At 39.0% G+C, this 24,253-nt stretch overlaps 2 protein-coding genes across 2 annotated transcripts in view; both read right to left on the bottom strand.

The window, feature by feature from the left end:
- Positions 1-2,272: 2,272 nt before the first annotated feature.
- On the bottom strand, positions 2,273-17,040 carry LOC102011016 (guanylate-binding protein 4; the record flags this gene model as incomplete). Its single annotated transcript, XM_013514413.1, is given in 10 exon segments — positions 2,273-3,061; positions 3,326-3,519; positions 3,843-3,945; positions 8,343-8,555; positions 9,403-9,683; positions 10,663-10,908; positions 12,285-12,481; positions 12,664-12,773; positions 14,982-15,109; positions 16,863-17,040. Coding segments are annotated over 10 exon segments (1,881 nt in total). The 3' UTR covers positions 2,273-2,821.
- Positions 17,041-22,130: 5,090 nt separating this feature from the next.
- Positions 22,131-24,253, bottom strand: part of Gbp5 (guanylate binding protein 5) — a 12,421-nt gene continuing 10,298 nt past the window's right edge. The window contains exon 11 of the mRNA XM_005385098.2: positions 22,131-23,105. Coding sequence (XP_005385155.1) covers positions 22,974-23,105 — 132 coding nt within the window. The 3' untranslated portion in view covers positions 22,131-22,973. The remainder of the gene's footprint in view (positions 23,106-24,253) is intronic.

Genomic DNA, 24,253 nt, shown 5'->3' with positions numbered 1-24,253 from the left:
TTGGTGTAAGATGGAGTGGAAAGTCAGTGAAGTTTAGAGCATGAGGTCAGTCAGGAGAGAAAATAGGACAGGACACCTGTAATGGCTGATACATTGTGTCAACTTGGGAAGTTTAGAAATTTCACTAAGTGATTCAGCAGGGGACCAGGGGCCTCACTTTGTAAAAACCCTGAGCTGTACAAGAAAAAGGCAATGAGATGGTGTGAATGCCACACCCGCCCTATGGGGTGGTAGCCTGCTTACAGTATAAGGGAGGAAAAGAGGCTTGCTCTTCTCCCCTTTTGCTCTTGTTGCTTTTTCTGTCTTATGACTCCTTGAATTGTTACCCCTGTGCCATGCCACCCTGCCTTGGAGCCAGCTGATTCTGGACTGAAATCTCCACAAACTGTGAGGTAAATAAACTTTTCCTCCTTTAACTTTGGGTGTCAGATATTTTGTGTCAACAACAAGAGAAAAGTAACCAAGACAATATCCTTCTATAAACAAAGCATGGGGAACAGCAGGCCGAGTAGCACATGTCAGCTATGCCCTATTCCAGAGCTACAACCTGCTGGCCTCCTCCCCACTGCAGAAGGATCCTGTCTCTGAAATCATTTCAAGGCCAGTACTCCTGCAACAGAAGCTCCCTGCTCCCATTCCCAGTGATTCAAAGGGAAGGTGTTCCCAGGACTGCTGATAGATTCTTTAACACTTCGGATCTCCTTGCTATTATCCAGGTACACATATGCAACACAATTTAGTTTGAACATTTTCTTATTGAAACCAAAAACCTGGTGTGGAATTTTGACTTCAGGGATTTAGGCTCCCTCATATGTAACCACCAGGAGCTACTGATATTGGTCAGAAAAGCAGACATCTGACAACTGGTTAGTTAGCTTCTTCACAGGAGGATACAAAGAAGCAAGGTGAAAAGCCAGAGAGTCCCTGTGGGCGGCTGTCAGGGACAGTGCGACATCAAATATACAGTGGTTCAAGAGCTTCAGAAGGCTCAGTTGGTACCACCCAGGCTTAGCTCAAGGGGATTTCTTTGTGTGTTTTATTTTCTTTCTGTTTTTGTGCTGTTGTTGATCAAACTCAGGGCCTTGCCTAGACAAGTGCTCTTCGACTGTGTGACAACCTCATTGCATCCCTGGGGGCTTGTAAGTCAGTCTCAAGCATGTGAAGAATCAGGTAGTCTACAGGAACACAGCTATTGTACAATTTCCCTGAAAAATGCTGAAACAAGGGCAAAAGTACACTTATTGTATATTTGTCTTGAGTTATATAATATCAGTACATGCATATTGTTTTCTGTAGTCAAAGGGAGCATCTATATACATTGCTTATGTCTTTCCTTTCTACATTTTATGATACATCTTGGAAATTGTATTAATTAATACAAATGAGATTGTCCTTTCAACGTAGTGACTGCAGAGTATTCCTTTGCCTGGATCTCCTTTGGTATCTATTACTAGTAACCCACAGAAAGTTAGTGGTTTTCAGTTTTCTGCCAAGATGCATTGCTGCAACATATATTTTAATACATGTGCCACTTGATACACATGCCATTAACTCTACAGGATAATTTCATAATGGATCAAAGGCTGTTGCATGGATTACTTTGGTGTATAATTGTAGCAACTCACACTCTTAGTAGCAAACAGAAGATATTTTCTGTTTACCTAAATCCTTGTGTCAAAATAAAACAAACCAAAAGTAATGTTTTCTTTCTTGACCTGCAGTGAATTTGGGTATCTCGTAACTTTGTTTTCACATCTCTTACTGTTGAAGTTGAACATCTTTAATTCCATCTTAGATATTTGTCCAGTGTTTTCAAAGGAGTTGGTCTTTAATCTCAGTGATTAAAGCATGTTACAAATAATTTTACCATTTTTTAACATAAAATATATTCCTTGTTTTGCCATTTGTCTTACTTTGCTAGTGTTTTTCCATGGAGAATGACTTTCTATGTAGTTAACATTATCAAGTCTTTGTTTTGAAATGTGTTTCTAATATGTCACACTGCGAAAGGGCCTCCCTCCAGGAGATTTATTTGAATACTCTTCCTTCTCACTTACTTTTAAGATATAATATTTCATGTCTACATTTTGATCTTAAGATAGAAACAGAAGGAACTCTTAAGACAGAAACAGAAAGAGCAACAGCAGTGACATTTGACGTTTTTTGGTATAATGTGTAAGAACTTTAATTTCCTTTTCAATTTTGTTGAAAATTTTGTAATATGTGAACTTTATTATATATTCAATGCCAGTGTGCCTCTATGAAAGTATTCAGACTTCCAAGTTTACTTTATTGCCACTTCAATATCCAGGGGCTAGCACCACTATGCTATATGTTGGACCGTTTACCAGCCTGTGCTGTCTCTCCCTTCTGTTTTAGTTCAGATTTTCATCGTCCATATTGCTTGGGACTTTTGCCATATAGACAGTATAAATCTACTTCCAAAGAAAATATTTGGTATATTTATTTGAATTACATTTGATGTAGTAAATATTGATACAAGAAGAATCAACATTTTTATTTCTGTACATTCAAAAAATTGTTATGTGCAGTAACTGAAAATGTCTTAAAATGAGTTTTATTGACTTCCAAATCATTGTATTGTGTGGTATTTGTTGATATTACAAATTTAGTCTTTTATTATATTGTCAAATCCACTCATTATTTAAATTAGTCCAATCAAATATTAAATATTAAGTTTGTCTTGTATGCAGTAGGCTCTGATACATATCTTTTATTTTTAACTTTATAAACTGAAACTAAAAATGACAGTTTTTAAAACTGAGCCTCAGAAAAACAGAAGAAGCCTACTTATAGTTTGCTAAGGGAAATTCTGAGCCTTTTTCATTTTTTCACTAATAATTTTCAACCCTGCACCAAATAGCTTAGTGACACCCGGCAGTTCTGAAAGTAACACATTGCCAATTCCATCAAAGATGCGTGCACCCAAAGAGGATTTGTGTTCCTTAGCTGTTTTAAATTCTTTTTGTAGTCGCTGTATCTCTGCATTCATCTCCTCAGATTTCTTTACAAATCCTTGCTCAAGTAGTTCTTTTTGGACCTATAAGCAAAAAATCACACTCAACATTGGTCTGGAATTTGCCCTCAACAATTGCAACAGCTAAGGACGTGCCTTTATTCAACCCCCAAAGCGCTTCTTGATGAACGAGTCTGATGTTTCCACAGGTTTCCTGGCAGTGAGAATGTCCATGGCACCTGGTTTCCTAGGTTTCCCTCAGTACCTTCCTGAGAGTAAGAAGGGATGGGCCAGTGGCAGGCTTCACAATTGTCTCCATGGTATGTTCTAGGTCCCCTGAAAGCTCACCTTCAGCTTGTGCGCCAGCATTCCTTTCTGCTCCCTCAGAATGTTCTCCTTTTCCCTCTCCATCTTCCACTTCAGTTGAGCCATGTTTTCCTGGTAGCTTTTCTCTTGGGCCTCCATCATCTGCTGTTGCTTTTTCTGTTTCTGTCTTAAGAGCTCCTGCTCCTTCTCAGCTGCTTCCTTCATGGTCCGCTCAGCTGCTCCAGAAAGTTTTTAGAGAGAGAAGGAACAACATTCAGGCCTGAGTGGAGAGACCAAATTGATTTCAAAAAAGCCAAGGGAGAATTCATTAAATGATCCTGGTCACCGTGCCTTCTGGATCACATTTCAAAATATGAGTCATAATTTATCTGATGGACAGCACACTTGCCCTCTTATTTCAGATTAAAATAATCTGAGAGTGCAGAGACATCCAGGCAGCAGATCTATTGTAGGAGAGGAAACTCTTTGGTTAAGGAAAACTTTCCTGTACAGTTAGCTAGAGGGCTTTGAAACAACCTGCCCCCTCCCCAGGCTGTACCTGCTAAGGCCTTTTCTCCCTCAGTGAGGGCTTTGTCTGACTGCAGGATGGATTTCTCTATGGCAGCCTGTGACTGTAGGAAGCTCTGGAGAATCTCATTTGCCTGAGGAACAAGAAGGAGCAGAAAAATATCAGGTAGCATAGATTCACTCTCTTGGTGGGCAGATTATTGTTCTCTGAACTTTATAATTCTGTACCCCCCTTAACATTCCCTTTCTTAAGAGGGCTGGGTGTGGTGGCTCACCCGCTTAATCTCAGCACTCGAGAAGCTGAGGTAGGAGGATCACTATGAGTTCAAGGCCAGCCTGGGCTATATAATGAGTTTAAGGCCAGCCTGTACTAAAAAGAGAAGCCCTGTCTCAAAAAAAAAAAAAAGCCAGCTTCCTTTCTAGCCACAAACACAATGTAAACTCCGATCGCTTGTGGGACTTGAAAGCCTTCCACAGCAGTGTCTGTTCTAGCTTTCCCACCACCTATCTTGTTTCCCAAACTTTCCCACCACCTATCCCAGTGTTATGGCTTGTGTTAGATGTCAGGCCAAAGCCTCATGTGAACATAGGTTGGGCTTTTTCAGAGATGGCTGAGTCTAGCGTGTGTGATGCTAGGATTAAGGATGAGTGATTACTGAATCAGTCCACTAATTGGTTTGGCACCACTCTAATCTCAGTAGCTTGGATATAATATAAAGGACAGAAAAAGGCTTTCTTACTTTCTTTTGCCTGCCATGAACTGGTTCTTCTCTGTGATATTCTTCTTGCATGCCACCCTGCCTTGAAGCCAGCCAACCTGGACTGAAACCTCTATAAACTGTGAGTTAAATAAACCTTTCCTTCCTTCGTTTTTCATATGGTTCTTTTGTCTTATCAATGAGAAAAGTAACTAAGGCAGAATTTGGTACCAATAAGTGGGGTTGTTGCTGTGGTTGTAACTGAACATGTTTGTGAAGAGCCATCTGGATGACTCTCCTTGAAAGAAGAGCAGTTATCTATATTTTGACTAAATTTGGCCCTATTTCCATGTATTGAAATGTACAGAGCTGGCCAGGACTTTTCCTTATCCCTTCAATTGGCTTTAAGCAAGGCAAATCGGTCCAGCTGTAGTGCTGATGTGTAGTCTTTGAAGCAAGGCAACAGAGCAATGTTTCCCTACCTCCACAGCTCCCCCAAAATATGTGTGAGCCAGGGCAGGATGGAGAGCCATGCTCCATACTGTCAGCTGGATTGAGCCTCAGATAAGAGGCTATGACTTCCCAGGGAGGGCTGGGGATTTAGCTCAGTGGCAAAGCGCCTGCCTGGCAAGCACAAGGTCATGAGTTCGGTTCCTGGTACTGGAGAAAAACCAAAAAAAGACAAAAAAAAAAAAAAAACCAAAAACACAAAGACTTCCCAGGGAAAAAAGATTACACATCAGAGCTGAAGAACTGACTCTAAAACATGAGATACTACCTCAGTTGTGTCATACAGATAACTTTTTCTTCATATCCTTCTCTGTGCATATTGCAGAGGTGATTTCAGACCACCTACCTAGCTCAGCTCACCGCACTCATGTGCTTCCCATCATACAATCACTCATCATCAAGCCACTCCCTTCTTCATGAATTAATAAAACCCAGAAAGCGCCTGCCTGGCAAGCGTAAGGTCGTGAGTTCGGTTCCCGGTACCGGAGAAAAACCAAAATAAAAAAATAAAAAAAAATAAAACCCAGGTTTGGGCTGAGTTCAGCCCTTTGTTCTGGTTAGACATTATCCTATCTGAATTTAGGACCCCTTGAGTCCCTACAATTACAAATATGACTAGTGTCTTTATTATCATCATGGGTTGCACTGGAAGTGGTAGATTGGAATTATCTCACTAGAATTCCTATAACTTTTCCATGGGATTACAAATATAACTTCTTGGACTGAGATGAGGACCAGGAGGGGCTCTTTATACACATGGTTTAGAAGCTTTTGGTACTTGCTATGGGAAAGGGAGGAGTCAGGAAAAGTTTGGAGCTGCCAGTAAAAAAGTAAAGCCAGAATGCCTTAGGCATACTTGATAGGGTATTTTGGTCAGGGTACAAAAGACCAGAAGGCTGATAGAAATCCTGCTAGAAAAGACCAGGCCAAGTAGATTACTACTGGGAGGAAGGACTGCACTGGCTTCTGGACTCCAGACGATGTGCTTTATGCTTGACAGAAAGTATGGCTGCATTTTGCTCCTGTCCAGAGACTTTGTCTGAGACTAAGATTAAGGGTGGCAGACTTATTTATCTTGCAGAAGAAATTTCAAGGCAGTCTAATGTTGAGGTGGTGGTATGGGTACCACTGGGGGACTTTAGCTGATTTATTTTGAGAACCAACAGAAAACAGCCTAGAAGAATGATTTAAAATGTTTTGAGTTTGCCAGAAAGGAAACACCAATAAAGCTGTGGACTGCAAAGATATAGCAAAGGAGATCTTGACTGCTGACTAGGAACAGGAAAATAGAAAAGATAGCCTGAGGGCATTATAGGGAGCAGTAGAACTCCACCATTTGCAGCCTCAAAACTGCAAAGGTGAAAGTCTTTTCTTTGACAAGAGACCCCTAGAGCAGAGGATTTGGTTCATAGGCACAGGACCCCTACAACCAAGAGAGAAGGAATCCTGGCTACTGTTCCAGCTAGCAGTAGATCTGGGTGTCACCCATATGGTGCTAGTTTTAGGTGCATACAGAATGCAAGAGTTATGGGATCAAAAAGTTTCCAACCAGATTTCAAAAGAAGGCCTAGGAGGCCAGGCATTGTGCTTCTCAAAGGACAGTATGTGAAGCTGTAGACATGAAGCCAAAGATGCAGTCGAGATCCTAGAAGGTTGGAGAAGCCAGGAACATAGGTATTCTAAGGAAAGCTGCAAAGAGTGAGCACAGCCAGCCAAAAAAGAAGCCATGGGAGCCACACCCACCTGAAGTGCCACAGGGGTTGAGCTACCCAAGCCCATTGGAGTTCATATCTTGCCACTGACTGCCTCAGATGCTGCACATAGAACGACAGTACTTAACATTTTCCCTGCTGGATTTTGGACTTACTTTGGTGCCATTCCTTTGTGCCATTGGATGTTGGAAGTGATTAACTTTCTTTTCATTGTACAGAGGCTCATGGCTAAGAGTTTGCCTTACATCTCAGCAGAAACTTAGGGCTTGAACTTTTGAGCAATGCTGAAACTGTTAGAGATAGACTAAATGTCTTTTGCATAAAGGAATCTACATGAGTCTTTAGGGGAACAGAGGTGGAATGTTATAGTTTGAATCTAGGTTTCCCTCAAAGCCTCATGTAGTCATAGATAGAGCTGTTTCAGAGATGGCTCAAACTACAGTGTGTAATCCTGGGATGAAAGATGTATGATTTTTAATCAGTCCACTGGTTTGGTAATTTTCTAATCCTGGTATCCTAGATATAATATAAAAGGGGAAGAAAAAAGTTGTTCTCCTTTCTGATGCCTGTCTGCCATGCTACCCTGCCTTGGAGCCAGCTGATGATGGACTGAAACCTTTTAAATTGTGATCTAAATAAACCTTTCCCCACTTAATTTGTGAATGGTGGGTACTTTGACTCAGTAATGAGAAAAGTAATTAAAACACCCAGATTGCAGCCAATCAGATCTATGTACATCCTTGAAACATATTATTATTTCATATATTTTAACATTCTTTTCTTCTTATAGGATGATTGCATCTTTTTTCTTAATTCATATTACACTCATTAATAATTCACCATGACCCTTTACTTCATCTTATAGTAAGTATTCCTGGGCAGACTTCAGAGTTTAGAATTGCTGCTAAGTACACTAAGCTACCCTGTAAAGCAGCTCTCCCAACTACTGTCTTTGGGGCCTGGAATTCATTTATTTCTCTGAGTATTGCATTTTTCAACTATAAAATATGACTAATAATAGTACCTATTCATCACATTATCCTGAGGATTAAATTAGTTCCAAAAGTACCTTGTAACCTTAGGTTACTGACTACACATATGATATATGAGAGTATAGAATATGTGTCAGCATTATTACTAATATCCTCATGAATGTAGGTGCATCATTATTTCTATTTTCTGTTCATGTCAAGATGACAATGTTTACAACACTATAGCCAACTGATTATTTCTATCAGAAGCAAGATCATCAGCATTTTGTAAAAAAGGGTGTGTCATGAACTTTGAATCCTCTGTACTCAGCTCCTCAAAAACAATCACATACACACACATACACACACACACACACACACTACACCACATTGTTTGATTGAGGAAGAAAAGTTCTACTCCAGCTGGGATTACTGATAGTATCCTCTGTTTTTTTTTGGAGGGGGGAAGAATGTTTCATTTCATCAAAAATAATCAATTATTGACATAAAAGCTAAAAATATAGAATCATCATGTGCTGTAATCTCTCCTCTTAGATGGCTCAGTGTTCTTAGATTTTAAGGGACAGCACTACACTAATTAACTGCTCTCTATTCCCCTTTCCTAATTCGTACTTCTCACCTTAACTCCTTTCCTGGGCAGTTGGAGATAGCCCTGTTCGACCTTCCTTTTTGCTTCTACGTAGAGACTGTGGCCTCCAGAAACAGAGAAAATTCCTTTTGCAATGCTTTCCATCAGGGGCTCTGAGAGCTGCTTCAGTTCAGCTTGGCAGTATTTGACAGATGCCTCTTCATTTTTCAACAAGAAAGCTTCCTTTTTTTCTTCGATGATTCCCTGCCAGGGTAATGTAGGGATGTAAGAGAATGAGCAGTTGAAGGAAGGTCCCACTGTGCCTCAAGAAGAAGCAGTCTGATGACCTGTGATTGTATTGGAGCATGGAAAGGACCACAGGAGTTGGGAGACTTTTTGTGTGACCTTGGCAAACCCCTCAACTGCCTTGGCACCCTGCTCATTCTCTCTAAAAGGATGGAATTAAAAGACACAAACTGCTTGGTTCCTTCAGCAGCACTGCAATTAATAGTGACTCAACCCCCAAACGGGGAATAAAAGATGAAAGTGACTGGGAGTTTTCCAAGGGGATTCATGTTGCTGTGCATGAAAATGTACACAGGAAATGCCAACCCAACAAATAATGATTGAGGTTTTCTGTGTACTCTAGGTTTTGGAATCCCTCTTTAATTTTTCCAGTGAACATTTGAGTGTGTAAAAGTAAAGTGAAGAAAATTTTTTATTGTTCTTGTAAATCACAGACCAAGTAATTGGAAGAATTTGATTGACTTTTGAGGTTCTCTAGAACCTGCAGCTGAGAACTCTATTTGCTGACCTTTGCTTTTAAGCACAGCACTCAGCCTTCTTCAATGCACTCATGAGCAACAGAGCTGTAAGCTAATGTCTTTTGCTTTTTTAAGCTCTTAAATTCACTCTAATTTGTTATGCACCAATGAGATATCAACTGTCTTTGAGATAGAATGCCAACTGCCAGCCTATAGAACCCTGCCACTCACATAAATGCAAGTTCCTTCCTTTAGGTATAGGACATTATGCACAGGGGTCAAAATAGTAGGCTTTAAACATCATTCCTCAAGGCCAGGGAGGGGAAAAAATTTATAGAACACAGTACCACCAGCTTCTTCTGGAATTCTCGACTTTCATCCTTGAAGGACCACTCCATGAAGACTGCAATGGCCTCCTTCTCACAGGCCGCATGCACATCCAGCAGCTCCTGGAGAGTGTCTGTGGGGAGCTGAACTCTCTGGACCATCTGCTCTTTGTAGTGGTCGGCTGCCTTCTGCACGGCTGCTGCATTCTCACGCTGGGCCAGAGTGGTCACAGCATTCTCCAAGCAGGGCACTGCCCCACTGTTGATGGCCTTCACATAGGTCTCCACCAGAGCCCCCAGCCCTAAAAAAGCCAAATAACTTAAAGACAAATACCAGGTTACTATCTGTTTTTCTATATTATTTTGGAATCAGTGTTCCAAAGATCATCAAAACTGGTTTTAGCACAAAAAACCTTTTTGTGTTTTGAGAAAGTTCTCTTTCTTCGAGTGAAATTACTGACTTTTGTGTTCAAATTTTTAATGCTTCTAATTCAAGTAATTTAAATCACTGATAATCACCAATGTGATAATTATATTCTCTTAACAATCTAGTACAAACTGGAAAAGCAGGAGATTAGAAAGGAGAAGTACATCACATATATGAATCTAATTGCCTAATTTGTAGACCGAGTCCCAAATGACACTAAATCTGCATATAAAATATCATCGACAATTTCAGAGCAATGACAGAGCTCTAAGCCAGGGAAGTTGCTCTCAGCATAAGGCACTGCATGTCTGCACAGGTCAGAATCAGAAACCACATCTGTTCATGAGCTCATACTCAATTTTGGCCTCAATTCAATGAATTTTCAGGAATCTTGGCCTATTGTTTATCTTATTATTAATTTATTACTAATGTGAATTTGCAAAATGTGTTTTTCTCCATGCAGAGAAATAGATGTCCTATAGTATTTACTTCAAACACAGGTATTCTGTCTTTAACTCATTTATAATGGGGTCATTCATGTCTCACTGTGCTTGCCTGTCCCATTGGGCAGCATGGGTCAGTCCCAGGTGGTACAAGCAAGTGGTAAGAGCCACACCCCCCATGGGACAGTCATGCATGTACTGTGGGTGGTTTGTGTTAACTCCAGCTTGTGCTTATGAGATCAAGAGAGTAGCTTCTTAAGAAATATTAGATCTTAATAAATCCTCATGTAGATATGATTAGGAAACATGAATTTCTATGTGTAGTAAGAAAAAATATTGCCTAATGCAGGGTATGAACAAACTTCACCCATAACGAAAAACAGGTATAGTACTGATGTCAAGGTGACTCACGGTTCCCAGTGACAATGATTCCCTCTTTCAGTGTCTTGGGCTTTGCATTGGTGAAGATGTAGGAACAGAATTTTTTGGATTGTGCTTGGAAATTATAATCCAGCTGGTCTTCTGGCAGTTCCTCAATATGAACTAAGAGATCTTTTTCTTTTGTAGGTCGATCAAAGACAAAACACTTTCGTTTTGGAAAAAAATTCTTGATACACTCCCTAGGCATGTTGGAATTTTGGATTTTGCGACTTCTGCCTGTGAAAGTTCAAAAAAAATTAGTCTTTTAAATGACAACTTTCAAGAAAGAAGCTGAAGTATTTTTATCTCCAGAGATCTCTGCATCACTGCATTCCCTTGCTTGTAAAACTCCTCTAACTCAATCATGTGATAACTTACTGAAAATCAACCTGGTGCTGACCATTTAAAGGGAGGAAACTCCATTTCTGCACAAAGGTGAAAGGCAATAAAGTAATTCTGACTACGGTCATTTATCCATGGGTAGGGTGACTCATCTTTAGGCTACACAGCAATTATACAGATGTCTATGGATTAAGTATTTAACAAACACTTACTGAGTGATCAACTAATGAAAAAAAGAGTTAGAAATCCTTTTCTGATCTTATTATAGCCTTGTCAGAGATGAAATATATGTCTTAAGACAAAGTGATACCAGAAAAGGATAAGATGCTTCCAGGAACAAAGTCACGAAGTGGACATAATGAAAAACACCAGGTTAGGACAGAATCATACCCAGGTTAGGACAGAAATATCAGCCAAATATACACACACACATACATATGTTTAGTGATTTCTTTCTTTGGAAACTTTTTAAGAATAAAGTTAATTTAAATGTAATTTGAAAACTTTACTTTCTTGTATCAGAGTTTGTTACACTTGTCCTTAAAGAATGATTGGGTCACACGCAAAGTTGTTCAATTAATGCTTTTGAAAGAATGAATAAAACACTGACATTTTAAGTGCCAAAACTTGTCCACCTTGGTAAATATAGTACAACTAACAAATCCATAGGAAAATTATTATATGTAAGTCTGTCAAAGGAAGAGGATAATTCTACAAGAAAGGTAAAATAAAAGATTTTACAGTGTTAATAGAAAGAAATGTGAATTGATTCTTAATTATTTACTGTATAAATACCTCTATTCTGATGAATGGTAACTCACCAAGTACTAAGGAAACACACTGTATAAAACAGTTACCATTTGAAAATTAGGTCATTTCATTTCATATGACTCTGTGTTTATCAAATTCCAATTTTTTTTCTAAATAAAGAACAGGAGAAGCACTTAATAAAGAACACAATATATGGGGCTTTGCTATAGCAATATTATAATCTGGATTATTTTTCATGTGTTCTTAATTGGTCTAAAATAATTTGTTTCAATACGTGCCTTGCTTTTTAGTGAGATGAAACTCTAGCACCTAGAAATTTCTCAAGTAATAGTAACTCTTGAAAAACTATCACCAATCACCCTTGAAGAGTCATCAATTTACCATTAGCTTAGAGCTCAATCCAATCTCAAATCAACACCTATGTCAAGTGCTGAATGATAGGGCTTACTTGATCCCACAGCTAGAACGAAGCCTCCCCAACCAGACCATGTTCCATGTACCTGGAATCAGCTTCAAGGCATTCTCCAGGTACTCATCTTCCGTGATGGGGTTTTCATCTAACTTCAGCTCCAGTATGAAATCCCGAACAGCCCAAACAAAATCTGGAAAGAAACTTACAAACTCATCAGAGTCATCCATTTCCTCAGAATTTGAAGTGGATTTTGACCTGATTAGCTCCGTTAGTTCAGTCACATAGCTGGGATCTTAGCTAAGGAATGAGAGCCATTACATACATACCCTAATTTCTAGATCTCAAAAAACAATTTCCAAGCCTTCTCTTCTGTCCTAGGTACTCCCCACCTCAAGCATAAGAACTGAGTCACTCTAACAAATCCCTGAAATCAATGATACATGCTGGCTCAGGTCCTGGAAGGATACTATAGCTGCTCCAGGGCCTGGTGGTTGATGGTGCTCATGCTGTTGTAGACAAAGGTGCTGCTCAGAAGCACGGCCAGGGCGAAGATCCAGGAGTCATTCTTAGGGTCACCCTAGAAAGTACAGTAGAGCAAGGCTGAAGAGTCTGCTCATCATTCTCTCATTCTATCACTTATTCATTACATCAGCTGATATAGCAGAATAGTAGGACAAAGAACTGAGTTTTGAATAAGACTTTAAATTTATACTTCTTTTTCTTTATAACCTTGGCCATTAACAGGGCCTTAGTTTCTTTAACAAAAATAAATGATACTGTCAGTGTGTAAAATGCTTATACAGTTCCTGAGTATAAAAGTACACAAAAATATTTAGAAACCATTTCATTAGATTCACTGGTTATATTAGTGAAATTAATTTCAGTAACTGGGCATTCTACTGTGTAGAAAAGTGGGTAAGTTCAATAAATGGGAGCAAGTGCTGTGCAACTTCAGAGCAATGTAGCTATAAGCCTGGGATCCAATGATTACAGTCTCAGTGCAGCTTCACCTTAGACAATTGGTACAACATATAATTTCAGATTTTAAGAAATCATACATGTGGAAAATCAGCCCTAACCAAGGCAGAAATATGATAGGGTCATATAAATGTATTACAGAGTTATTTCATCTGTCTGAAACAATGGATAGGTGGGTAGATAGGTGGGCTTGAAAGAACAGGCTGGAAATGAGATTCACCATAAGATGTGATGGGCCATGGAAGTCAGGCAAATGGAATTAGGTCTGATCCAGATCCCATCCCGTGTTTTAGTGTCAATGAGTAGCTCTACAGACAATAACAGTTTATAGTATGAAATTTTTCCTCTGTACATATGGACAATATGCTCACAGGACTTCCTCTGAAAAGCAGGAAATCTTTTATATTTTGAGTAAAAAGGCTTTTCAGGTTTTTATTTTACAGTCCCTAAAAATACCCAATTCAAATAGACTTATACCAAACAACACATCTATTTCTACAAGATTCCAGTGTGAAATTTCTACATCTTTTTTTATAGCAATGGAAGCCAAAGTCCATACCACTCCATTCAAGTTAGGCTCAGAGTAATGTAAAATAAGAAGCATAAAGGATTCACTGCATTTAATACTATGAAGACCAACATAGTTAAAATCTTATACTGAAATACTTCAAATCTAATTTACTACTTAAAATCCTATTTGAAATTTTTTTTGGATGCCTAAGGTCTTACTTTTATAGAAGTCATTAAACAGGTTTCTCTAAAATCCAGACTTGAACCAAAGCTGAAATCCTGGCTTAGCTAAGGCTTTTCTGAAGAATAAATAGATTATTTAACTGTGCTTATTTTCATGGCTTCTATTTCTATCTCCATCATACCTACATACTTCAACTGGTAGATCTCTATTAAGAGTTGAACTGGACCTTCCTCAGGCCCTCCAAATGATGTGCTTGAGTCCTGACCTGTAGTACTTCATAAAATGGTCTTTTTTGAACACAGGGTCCTTATGAGGTAGTTCAGTTCAAGTGAAGTCATTAGCTAAGCTCTAATCCACATGACTGGTGTTTCAGGTACAGTAATAAATATATATCTCAGGGGAAAAAAAAAACTGACGTTGTAGATAGTGATCCAAGTATACTTCTGCAAGCCCACAGATGACAAGTATTGCCATGAAATCACCAAAAGTTAGGATGCAGGCATCAAAAGGAATGTCCTTCACATTCCACAGAAAGACTAACCCTGATAATATCTTGGTCTTGGATTTCCAGCTTCTAGAACTATGAGCAAATACACTTCTGTTATTGAGCCTCCCAAATTGTGGTACCATGACACATTAGGCTCAGAACACTAATACAGTTCTACCGGCCTCGCACTTTATGGCTGAGATGTCATTTCCTCCAGGAAGCATTTTCTAAAGCATACAACCAGGTTAGGTGCTTACTTCTGTGCATCCATGACACTGCATACTGATCACATAAGTGTATGCTGACTCCTGAACTAGGAAATAGGCTTTACCTTCATTAGAGTACTTATGGTATATAATACAGAACTCTTGGATGTGGCTCCTCAATAAATATTTACTAAATTATGCTATTCACCCAAACTAAAAAAAAATAACATTATCTTCCCATAATACACTAAAATAGTTGAGCTTACCGAAGAAGTAATTTCAAGGAAAGGGAATTTAGACTTATTACCCACAACTGGATTTGTAGCTGGCAAAAATAAGTCATAAAAGTTGAATTATGGTGGAAAATTAAGTTTAATTGGAGAATCAAGGAGAGGATTCTTTCACAACTCTCTGATTTACCTTTTCCACATCACCCAGGCCCTCAGTGTCCAGAAGGACCAGCGTGTGGTTTGGCTTCTGAGGGTGAGGTACACACCACATCCAGATGCCCTTGGTTTCAGACCTCACTGTGGTACCCAGATGGAACCCTGTAAGAGAAAGGAAAGAAGCAGCTTGGATGTAGTAAATTGTGAGAATATAGAGGCTCAGGTTCAGCTCCAAATGGTACTGAGCTCAAGGAGATATAAAATATTAAGGGGTGGCAGAGGAGCTGCTCTTCATAGGCACAAGGATTAAGAGAAACTTGGGCAGAGTTCCTTGAAATCAAACAGAAACAAATAAGATGAACTAGTCTTTGAAAAGACTTGAGTGTGTATTTAACAAAATAAATAACCTAAATAAGAATATTTGAAAAAGTTTTCAACCTTATTCATGATGAGATTTAAGACATTCAAATAAAGTCCTGTATTACTAAATTCTTGTATAGAAATGGACAGTTCACAAATGCTTCTAATAAGCATGTAAGCTGCACATAAAGTTTAAAAAGCTATTTGATATCATCTGGAAATACTAAACGAGCAAATACTCTGAGTGTCTAACAATTCCACTTCTATCAATATTATATAAGGGAAGTTTGTATAAAAATGCCTCCATCTGGTAATCTGAGCAACTACTTTGAACATAACAATATGCAATATAATAACCACTGTTGATTTCCCATGTTTTGAAATTCTGTATCATTTTCATTGTATTATCTCTTCAAAATTAAAAGTACCAACATAAATTTCAAAGTTATGCATGATAGTCTTCTCTTAAAAGCTAAATACACATCAGAAATAAACCAATATTCACTAAAATACATGAATAAATAGTACTATCTTTATAAAATAAAATACTATAAAATATTGGAAATAATTTAATGAATTCATGTGACAAAGTGGATGATTAATAAGTTTCTTAAACTAAAGAAACCAGACAGATAAGAATACATATGATATGTGTATTTATATAAACTCAAAACTACACATGATACTTATATTGTATGAACACCAACAAATTATAATAGTACATTGTTTTAATAAAATTTAAAGTTTTTCAGATCACTGTTTTCAAACTCATATATAGATTATAAAACTATTTTGAAAAATATTGTTGACATATAATGAAACCAAAAATACTGATAAGCAATAGATGGAAAAAAATGGTATGATTTGAGTGTTTACAAGTTTTACTGTTTTACTTTACTGGCACAATAATAAAGATTCAGTTCATACTCATTAATTATTCTGTACAATGCAGTTTTTGGACTCTGGTATATTTTACATATTTGCAGAGGCTTGGATAGGATAGTGAGTATAATTTATTAAAGTTTCATTATGTAATGAGGCAGACAAATAAAAATATAGTGCCATTGAGATATGAGATATACATATGTCATAATTTTTTTCCTACTTTTCTTCCTTCTTTCTCCCTTCTACCCTTTCCTCTCTCCCCTCCTCCCACCTTCCTTCCTGCCTTCTTTCCTCTCTCTTGCCTTCATTCCTTTTTACAAAACAAGAAATATAGAACTACATTTGTTTGCATCTTGGAGTGACATAACAATTTTAGACAAAGCGCTGCATGAGAGAGAAAGCACAGTTACAAGAGTTGAGCTATGCAGGAGAAAGTGGGCCATATGCAGACTACTAGAGTGGATCGTTAGAGTTGAGATAACTTTTTAATACTTGCACTGAGTGACTTTTGTGGATAGATAGAGTTCAAATTACAAATTTGATGATAAATATTAAGAATAAATATTAAGAATTTTTTCTTTCTCCCTTAAGATGGCCCTAGAGTAGATGTGATCAGCAGGCATTATCAGTGGTTCCATAGAAATTGCCATCGTCCTCAGACAACACTCACCATGGTTTTGTCCTGCAAGACGGTTCATCAGGTAGGATTTTCCTGTACGATACAATCCAACAATAGCTACTACCACCACAGGATCAGTAATCATTTGAAGAACCTTTATTGCCTTTGGGTTCACCATCAGTTGTTCTTTATCATTTTCCACTAGACAGATGGGATCCATGATGTTGGATCAGGGTAACCTGCAAACCCCAAAAAGTTACTCAAAGTCATCTCTAATGGTCATTCAAAGGGCATGCATACTGACTATATTGTGGAACATGTGTATCAACTTCTTACTTTTGTACAGTGCAAGAGATCTTACACTAGCAGATTGTCATCCATCATACCCAGAATCTCTCATGATATCAAAGCTGACATATGAGTATTACTTAGATCCAATGATTGATTCACTCCAAAATAATATCCTAGTTAATAAATCGCTCTGTAAGAGAATTTTAGGTAGTAGTGCTTTACTAAAATTATCTTTCTTGCCCTTAAAAAAGAAGCCTACAGGTTAGAAGGTATTAGTCCTCCTTTTCCAATGTAGTAAAGTAGGCATGCTAAATAACTTCTCAGAAGTCTTATAAATTGGTCAGTGGGGCAGAAACTGAATAATGTGTCTCAATTCTATAGCATCTACTACAAAAAGTTAGCTGTCAGAATTGACTTCCTCAAAACATAGCTGTCATGTCTTTATTCTTTTTAAAATAACAGAATGAGAAAGCAAAGGACACAGAAGGAGTTCCAGAACACTAACATTTTGTGTTTAACTCCAGGCACAGAGTGCCTAAGAAAGGAGTACTCAGTAGAGGTGGGAGAATCTCTACAGTGATTGTCTCTTTAGCCCAGGAGGAATAGATATCAAGAAAGAAAATGTGATCAACAACATTCAGTGCATACAGTTCACCTACAAGGGCCAAACACATCTTTAGGTTTCTTAAAATAATTTATTTAACAAACATCTCCTCAGATGTGCCCTCTGCTGCACAGGTTCAATATCCAGTAGTAAACAAAATGGACACAAGCTGCTCCTCATGGAATTCTATTCTCATGAAAAGAGAAATAATAAACAAATTAAATTAGAAAAATATGTATATATTCATGCACATGCATATCAGTACATGAAAAATTAGTGCTTTGGGAAAAATAGGAAGGGAAAAGGGATACAGAGTATTGGAAGTTGAATTTATACAGAATAGTCAGGGAAGACCTGCCTGAGAAGGACACAAAGGGAGGTGATCATCAGTCTTGAGGAGGCCAGATTTAGTGCTCCCGGAGCAGGCTGGTGGGAGGAGTAAGAGAGAAGGAACAAGAGATGAAGAAAGGGATGTCTTCCTCACTAGTACAGAGGGTGTCTTTTAAGTGCCCAGGCAAAAATATCACCCTAGAAGGTAACTGATTTAACTAGGAAAAAGATATTCCTGTTCATTAAACAAAGAGGAATAGAAGTCTTGGAGTGAGTATTTGAAGATCTTCCCAGATTTGACAGAACTCCTAAGTCTGGGAGAGGCATTATTTTGGATGTTTTCATTTTAATGAGTGAGGCATTTCATGACCTCAAGGAGCAGAGGCCATCAAACGGCTTTGACTGTCCTTTTTGCAAGATGATGCTAAGCAATATACTCCTAGCCTTCTGCCAATATGGGGTTCCTTTACTTCGTCATTCCAGGAGTGCCAGAGCCAGAGCAGGAGAAGGAGCTCTCCCATCAGGTGTCAAGTCAAAGGTGACTTTCATGTGCACAACTATTCAGGTCTTCACAGTGTAACAGAAAATGTCCCCCTCCCAGTCAGTATATGTCAGCTGCTCAGACGATAGTTCCTGATCCAATTCCAGTTGCTCCTGTCTCTTAGAAAGGGCTGGTCACTGTGATGCACAGCTGGTCGCTATGATGCATATAGTAAGAACCAATCCCCAATTGAGAAGCCATTCTGCCTCTGTATTTCCTGCTTGCTTATCTCATACAAGCCTTAGATCATCAGAGATCAGGGCCAGATATTTTGGGAATGATCTCGATCAGTCCATCCACATAAGTAAATCTGCCTCCAAATCTTGGGTGTCACTTAGGTGTTTCTGCTTGCCGTAGCAACAGAAGAGAGGCATGCCCACAGCTCCTGGGGCATTGTGGATGAACTAGGTCACATCTAAGCACAACCCTGTATCTTACCAGGCAGGCTAAATGTTGACACACAATAAAACCTCCGTACCTCATTACAGCATATCCTACAGCAATTTCTGAATAAGGAATGACTCCTCCATAACTTTTAAACATTAATGAATTCATACGTATTATTATGTCCTGTGAGTTGCAAGTTAGCAATAAGTGAGGTGAAGTGTATTTTTTTTTTTGGTCAGGAAAAACGCCAATAGGTGTCCTAACCAATTTCTTCTGTACAATTTCTGTCCTGTTTCTGCAGCTGTTGGGGAACCAGATTTATGAAGTAAAACATAAGCTTTTCACTAACGTATTAGGAAAAGGGGAAATTAAAGCTTTCTTTCCCTCAGATCTGATGTTTAGGAAACCATAAGAAAAGGCTGATGAACTTCCCCAAAGTTTAGTCCTACTTTTTATTTTCTTTTTCTTTCTTTCTTTTTTCTGACTGTAACTCAGGACTGACGTTTCCAAGACAAGAAGTTTGAAAATTCACATTAAGTAAATAGAAAGAGACACAGTTCTATTAGGTTGTGTAGATGATCAAAGGTTTCCAAGAGTTCCTGTCTGAGAGTCCTGCAGAGAGACAGTTACAACTCCCGGTCCTGAATTCTCCACAAGTACCACAGGCTACTCAGAGGAACGCAGTTTTCTGAAGCACCGCACGCTGCAAACAGCTCCAGACACCAACCAGCCTCGAGCTCTTAACGGACTTTAACCTTCCTTAGTGGGCGTGAGACTGAATTACTTCCCAGGGTTTCTCCAGTTACTTTCAGGGGGTAATTAGGAACCCTCTGAAGACTGCAAAAGGAGGTGACAGAGTGACCCTTTTCCTCCTCCCTGTCGTGCCTCTGCGGGGTGATGAATTTTGGTCCCTTGGTTCCGGAAAGGACTTAAGCCCACTTTCAGCGGAAGGGGTGACCCTGCGGTCCTCCTGGTCAGGGTGGCCCTGCACTCCTCGTGGTCCCCGCAGTAGCGCTCGAGGCCGGGTGGACGCTGAGGAACGGGGCACCTGCGCAGCGCGCTTTCTTCCCTTGCCGCGGCTGCGCCCGGATCTCCGCGGAGTCCTCAGGGCCCCCGATCGGCCTCCCACGCCCTCCCGCGCTGCTGCGGGGCCCCACCGGCGCACATCTGCGCCCCGAAGCCGAGCGCACCTGGAGAAATCCTCGCGGCCGCGAGTCCCAGTCCAGGCTTGACGCACTCACCTGGGCGGGCTCCGCGCTGCGGGACGGGCTGCTCGCTGCTGCCTGCTTGCGCTCCCTGCTCAGCCTGGCTCTCAGGAGCCCAGCATCACACCGGATATCACAGCCATCAAAACATGGACCGAGACAGATGAAAAACCGAAATCGAAACCACATTCTTTCCCTGCAGAATCAGCCTTGACATGTAAGCAGGAAAAGGAGTGGACTGAGGTGGGAGGAAAGTCCCTGTATCTGAGGGCTGGTGTATTCAAAAGGATGTGCAGCAAGGGAATTTATTTTTTAATTTGTTTCTCTTAAAATGACACATAGTCACATAAATATTGTACATATTATTGGGGTCCCATGTGATGTTTCCGTATGTGTCTGCTTTGTGCCATCTTTAAATCAGTTTAAATGTATCTCCTCATTTAATATTTCTTTATGGTGAAAACTTACAAAATCTTGTCTTCTAGCTTTTTGAAATGTGCAGTGCATTATTGTTTTCTATGGTCAGCGTCCTGTGTATCACAGAATTACTAGTGATGTACGGCCTAGATTGGAAGGGTCTTCCGTGGTTTAGCTTTTTAGATATATTATTTAATTCCAATGCCTTAATGATATCTTTATTAAGAATAACTAGTAATACATATTAATAACATTGTAATAATTATAATAGAACAGTGCTAAATGTTCATAGGATTTTTACTGGCAATAGAGGAGCTTTTGTAATGATAAAAATTGACATACAATAAGTTCTGAATAAATATTAGCTTACATTAATAATTACGTATAATGTTAACTAATAAACAAGGTATATTTGTTTCTTCTTATTGTTGTAATGAATTGCCAGAGACTTGGTGCCTCAAAACAACAGGAGCATATTACTTTACAATTCTGGGAAATTAGAGTGAGGCTAAAATCAAGGCATGAACAGGGGGCTGTGTGTCATCAGAGGCTCTCGAGCAGAATTATTTTGTCACTTTTCTTTACATTTAAAATTTAATCTTTTAGGGGCTGGAGATGTAGCTCAGTGGTAGGTTGCTTGCCTAGCATGCACAAGACCCAGAGGTCAATCCCCAGCACCAAAAGAAAAAAAAAAAAGAAAGAAAGAAAAATTTAATTGTGAAATCAGTTAATTTCACAAGAGTAGAACCAAGAAGATCAGAAAACATAGTTTAGGACTTGGTAGCTTCAAAAAACTATCATGTTCACCTTGGGGGGCCTTTTGTTATTCTTTATTTAACCGCTGTCCTGTGAGAGACCATTTGGGGACGAGTGGGAGCCTCTGACCTGGTGGAGAGAATGTTTGTGGTTTACTAGTGAAAGCAATATATTTCTCTGGTGATTTCTAAGGAAGGAAAAAGCCCTTATTTTTGGTGAAGAACATACAATAGAAAATGTATTGGGGTACAGATCTACATTTTGTAATATAGTGCAGACTAACCATTTCAAAGAAAGGAACACGAGGTAAATGTATTAATTATGCTGAGTCTCAGGATTTATAAAATATATTTAACATGGTGGCAGTAATGCAAAATGTTTTTTCTTCCTACTCCTTGGGCTTCAATATTACTTTATTTTTTTCTTTATGTTTTGTACAAATTGCAGAGGTATTAGAGTGCTCAGTCAACATACTGATACTTTCTGAAGTTCACATCAAATTCAGAAATATAGCAGAGCTGCACCAAACCCTATCTGATGTGCGAAGTTCAGATGTCTAGCCTCTAAAGAATAGAAAATGTGCAGATATTAACACTAGCCTACTTTTCTTCTGTAAAAAACTAAATCGCATTTGGAGTAGAATTTCTATTACTAGAACCCAACTGAGATATTTGTTACATGAGTAAACTGTTATGCAAAGGAGACACTATAGAGCTTTGTGTATTGTTGTATGATTTTTAAACATGTATTACTGTATTTGAACAAGACAAATGAACAGAATACAAAAAGATGTTCAAAATGTGTGCTTTAATACCAGGCTTAAAGCAAACTAGCCTGTAGACTTAACTAGTGGGGAAAATAAAATCAGATTAGTAGATTTATAGTTTTCAAAACATTTTAAAGTTAAGACTGTTTATATATAGGTATATACTTATATAATCTATAATTTTAAAAATTCAGCATGTTTTCACATATGACTACAAAGTATTTGCATGTTTTAATTTTAGCATTAAAGTAAGCATAATATTAAATGAGCCTTATCAAGTTAGTGGCACATTTTACAGTATTCCTTATATTACCTATTTACCAACTCTAAAGAATCCTAAACATAGAACACACAGTTATTAAGTTTAATATAAATTGCTTCTTATTGCAATACATCTTATTTAAATTATACCTTTAATCAGGGTGAACAAAAAGGAGAAATTATATCCTATGATATAATTTCCATGTTGGTATTTCCTTTCACCTTCTAAAAGATCTCCATTCCACCATAACATTATTCGCTCTCAGCTTGAACTTTCTCTATGCAGATGGTCTGCTGACCCTGCTGAGGAGTCAGACCACTGCGCAGATAAGAGCTGTACATCGTTTCCACTTTAACACCAATGTCTCTCTCTCTGATGGCATCCAGCATATGCCCACCATCGGGGGAGCTTCCAACTGAGCCCAAGGTCTTGACCAATGTCCATTTGACCCAGCCTGTGGGGTCGATGACCTCTACTTAAAAGAAGAATTAACAGGAGACATTGCTATTATTTAAATGTCAACTGTCCCAAGTTCTATAATTTCTTGTTCCTTTGTGTCTGCAGTGAAAAGGAGAAAGATAAGAAATTTGGATTTTCTTTATTTTATTGTAAGATGCATTGATCACGGCGGTGGCGACGGCCTGCGGAGTGAATCATGTTTTGGAGATGCTCGAGCTGTATTTGCTGTCTTCTGAGTTCTGCTTCAGCCATCGCCCTTTGCCTTTCAGCCTCTTCCTAAGAAGTAGGGAAGAGAAACCGTAAAGCTCAGCAAAAATAAACTCTAGCTTCTATCTGCTTGCCTAAATCAGTGACTTGTCTGCACTGATTTGTGCTTATCCACTTTAGTAACACTCCCAGTAGATCTCTCTTCTAGCTCCAGAAACATCATACTTAAATGCTGCTATTCCCAGGATTCCACTGTAACATTCCCTCCCTTTTTATACTGCATAATTTATTTTAATAATCTTAGTCATAGTTGACTTCAATTCTCATTTATACACAGGAGGAGGATAGGTTTCTTTTTAATAGAAGAAGACAATTAGAAAAAGAGCATCTAGGTGACATCCAAAATCAAGTGAGCCATCTGAGCCTTATATGAGCATATGTTTTAGGCCACCAGGTCTTTTAGTGATAGAAGTAGAGATCAGAAACCACAGACTGCCCATACTGGCCTTCAGGAAAGAGCTAGAATCTCAAGAATGTCTTGGACTAGCTTGTGAGCAACCAGTGCCTGCAGATGGGTGGGGAAGCAGTGGGGAGGATCAGAAGCCTGATTGTCTCAGGAGGCTGCTCACAGAGCAGTTTCACAACAGACAGCAGTGCCTGGACCCCACTCACTGGGAAGGCAGCTCTGACAATTTAAGGGCTGTGTGATACCAGGATTTAGTTCTCACTTGGGGTCTCACTTGCCTCATCTGAAACCTGGGTGCACACTGGTTCTGCTCCCAGTGCATAGATCAGATGAGGGAGAAGGCATGTAAGACTTTCTATGGCACTTGACAAATAAGAGCTACCCCTGCTTTCTATGGTACTTGACAAATAAGTACCATAGAAATAAGTACCACAGTACTTCTGCTGCTCAGGGACTGGATGGAACAAATTACAAGTTAACGTTCGTGAGAGCCAGAGATGATCAAGGGAAGGGCAGGAGCAAAGACAGGGCAATGGGAAACCGATGAGACAAAGTATCTGTAACCAAGGGAAAGCATTTTACAGAGCAATTTTTTTTTTTTTTTTTTTTTTTTTTTTTTTTTTTACCAGGAACCGAACTCACGACCTTGCACTTGCCAGGCAGGCGCTTTTGCCGCTGAGCTAAATCCCCAGCCCCGAGAAAGTCACTTTGAATGTGGAACTCAAGTTTGCTCACCTGTAAAATAAGAGCA

Source organism: Chinchilla lanigera, unplaced genomic scaffold, assembly GCF_000276665.1.
Source record: "Chinchilla lanigera isolate Chin_1 unplaced genomic scaffold, ChiLan1.0 scaffold00022, whole genome shotgun sequence".
In the NCBI taxonomy this organism is placed as follows: Eukaryota; Metazoa; Chordata; class Mammalia; order Rodentia; family Chinchillidae; genus Chinchilla; species Chinchilla lanigera.
The sequence above is the reverse complement of the archived record's forward strand: the minus strand, read 5'-3'. Positions and strand labels throughout refer to the sequence as shown.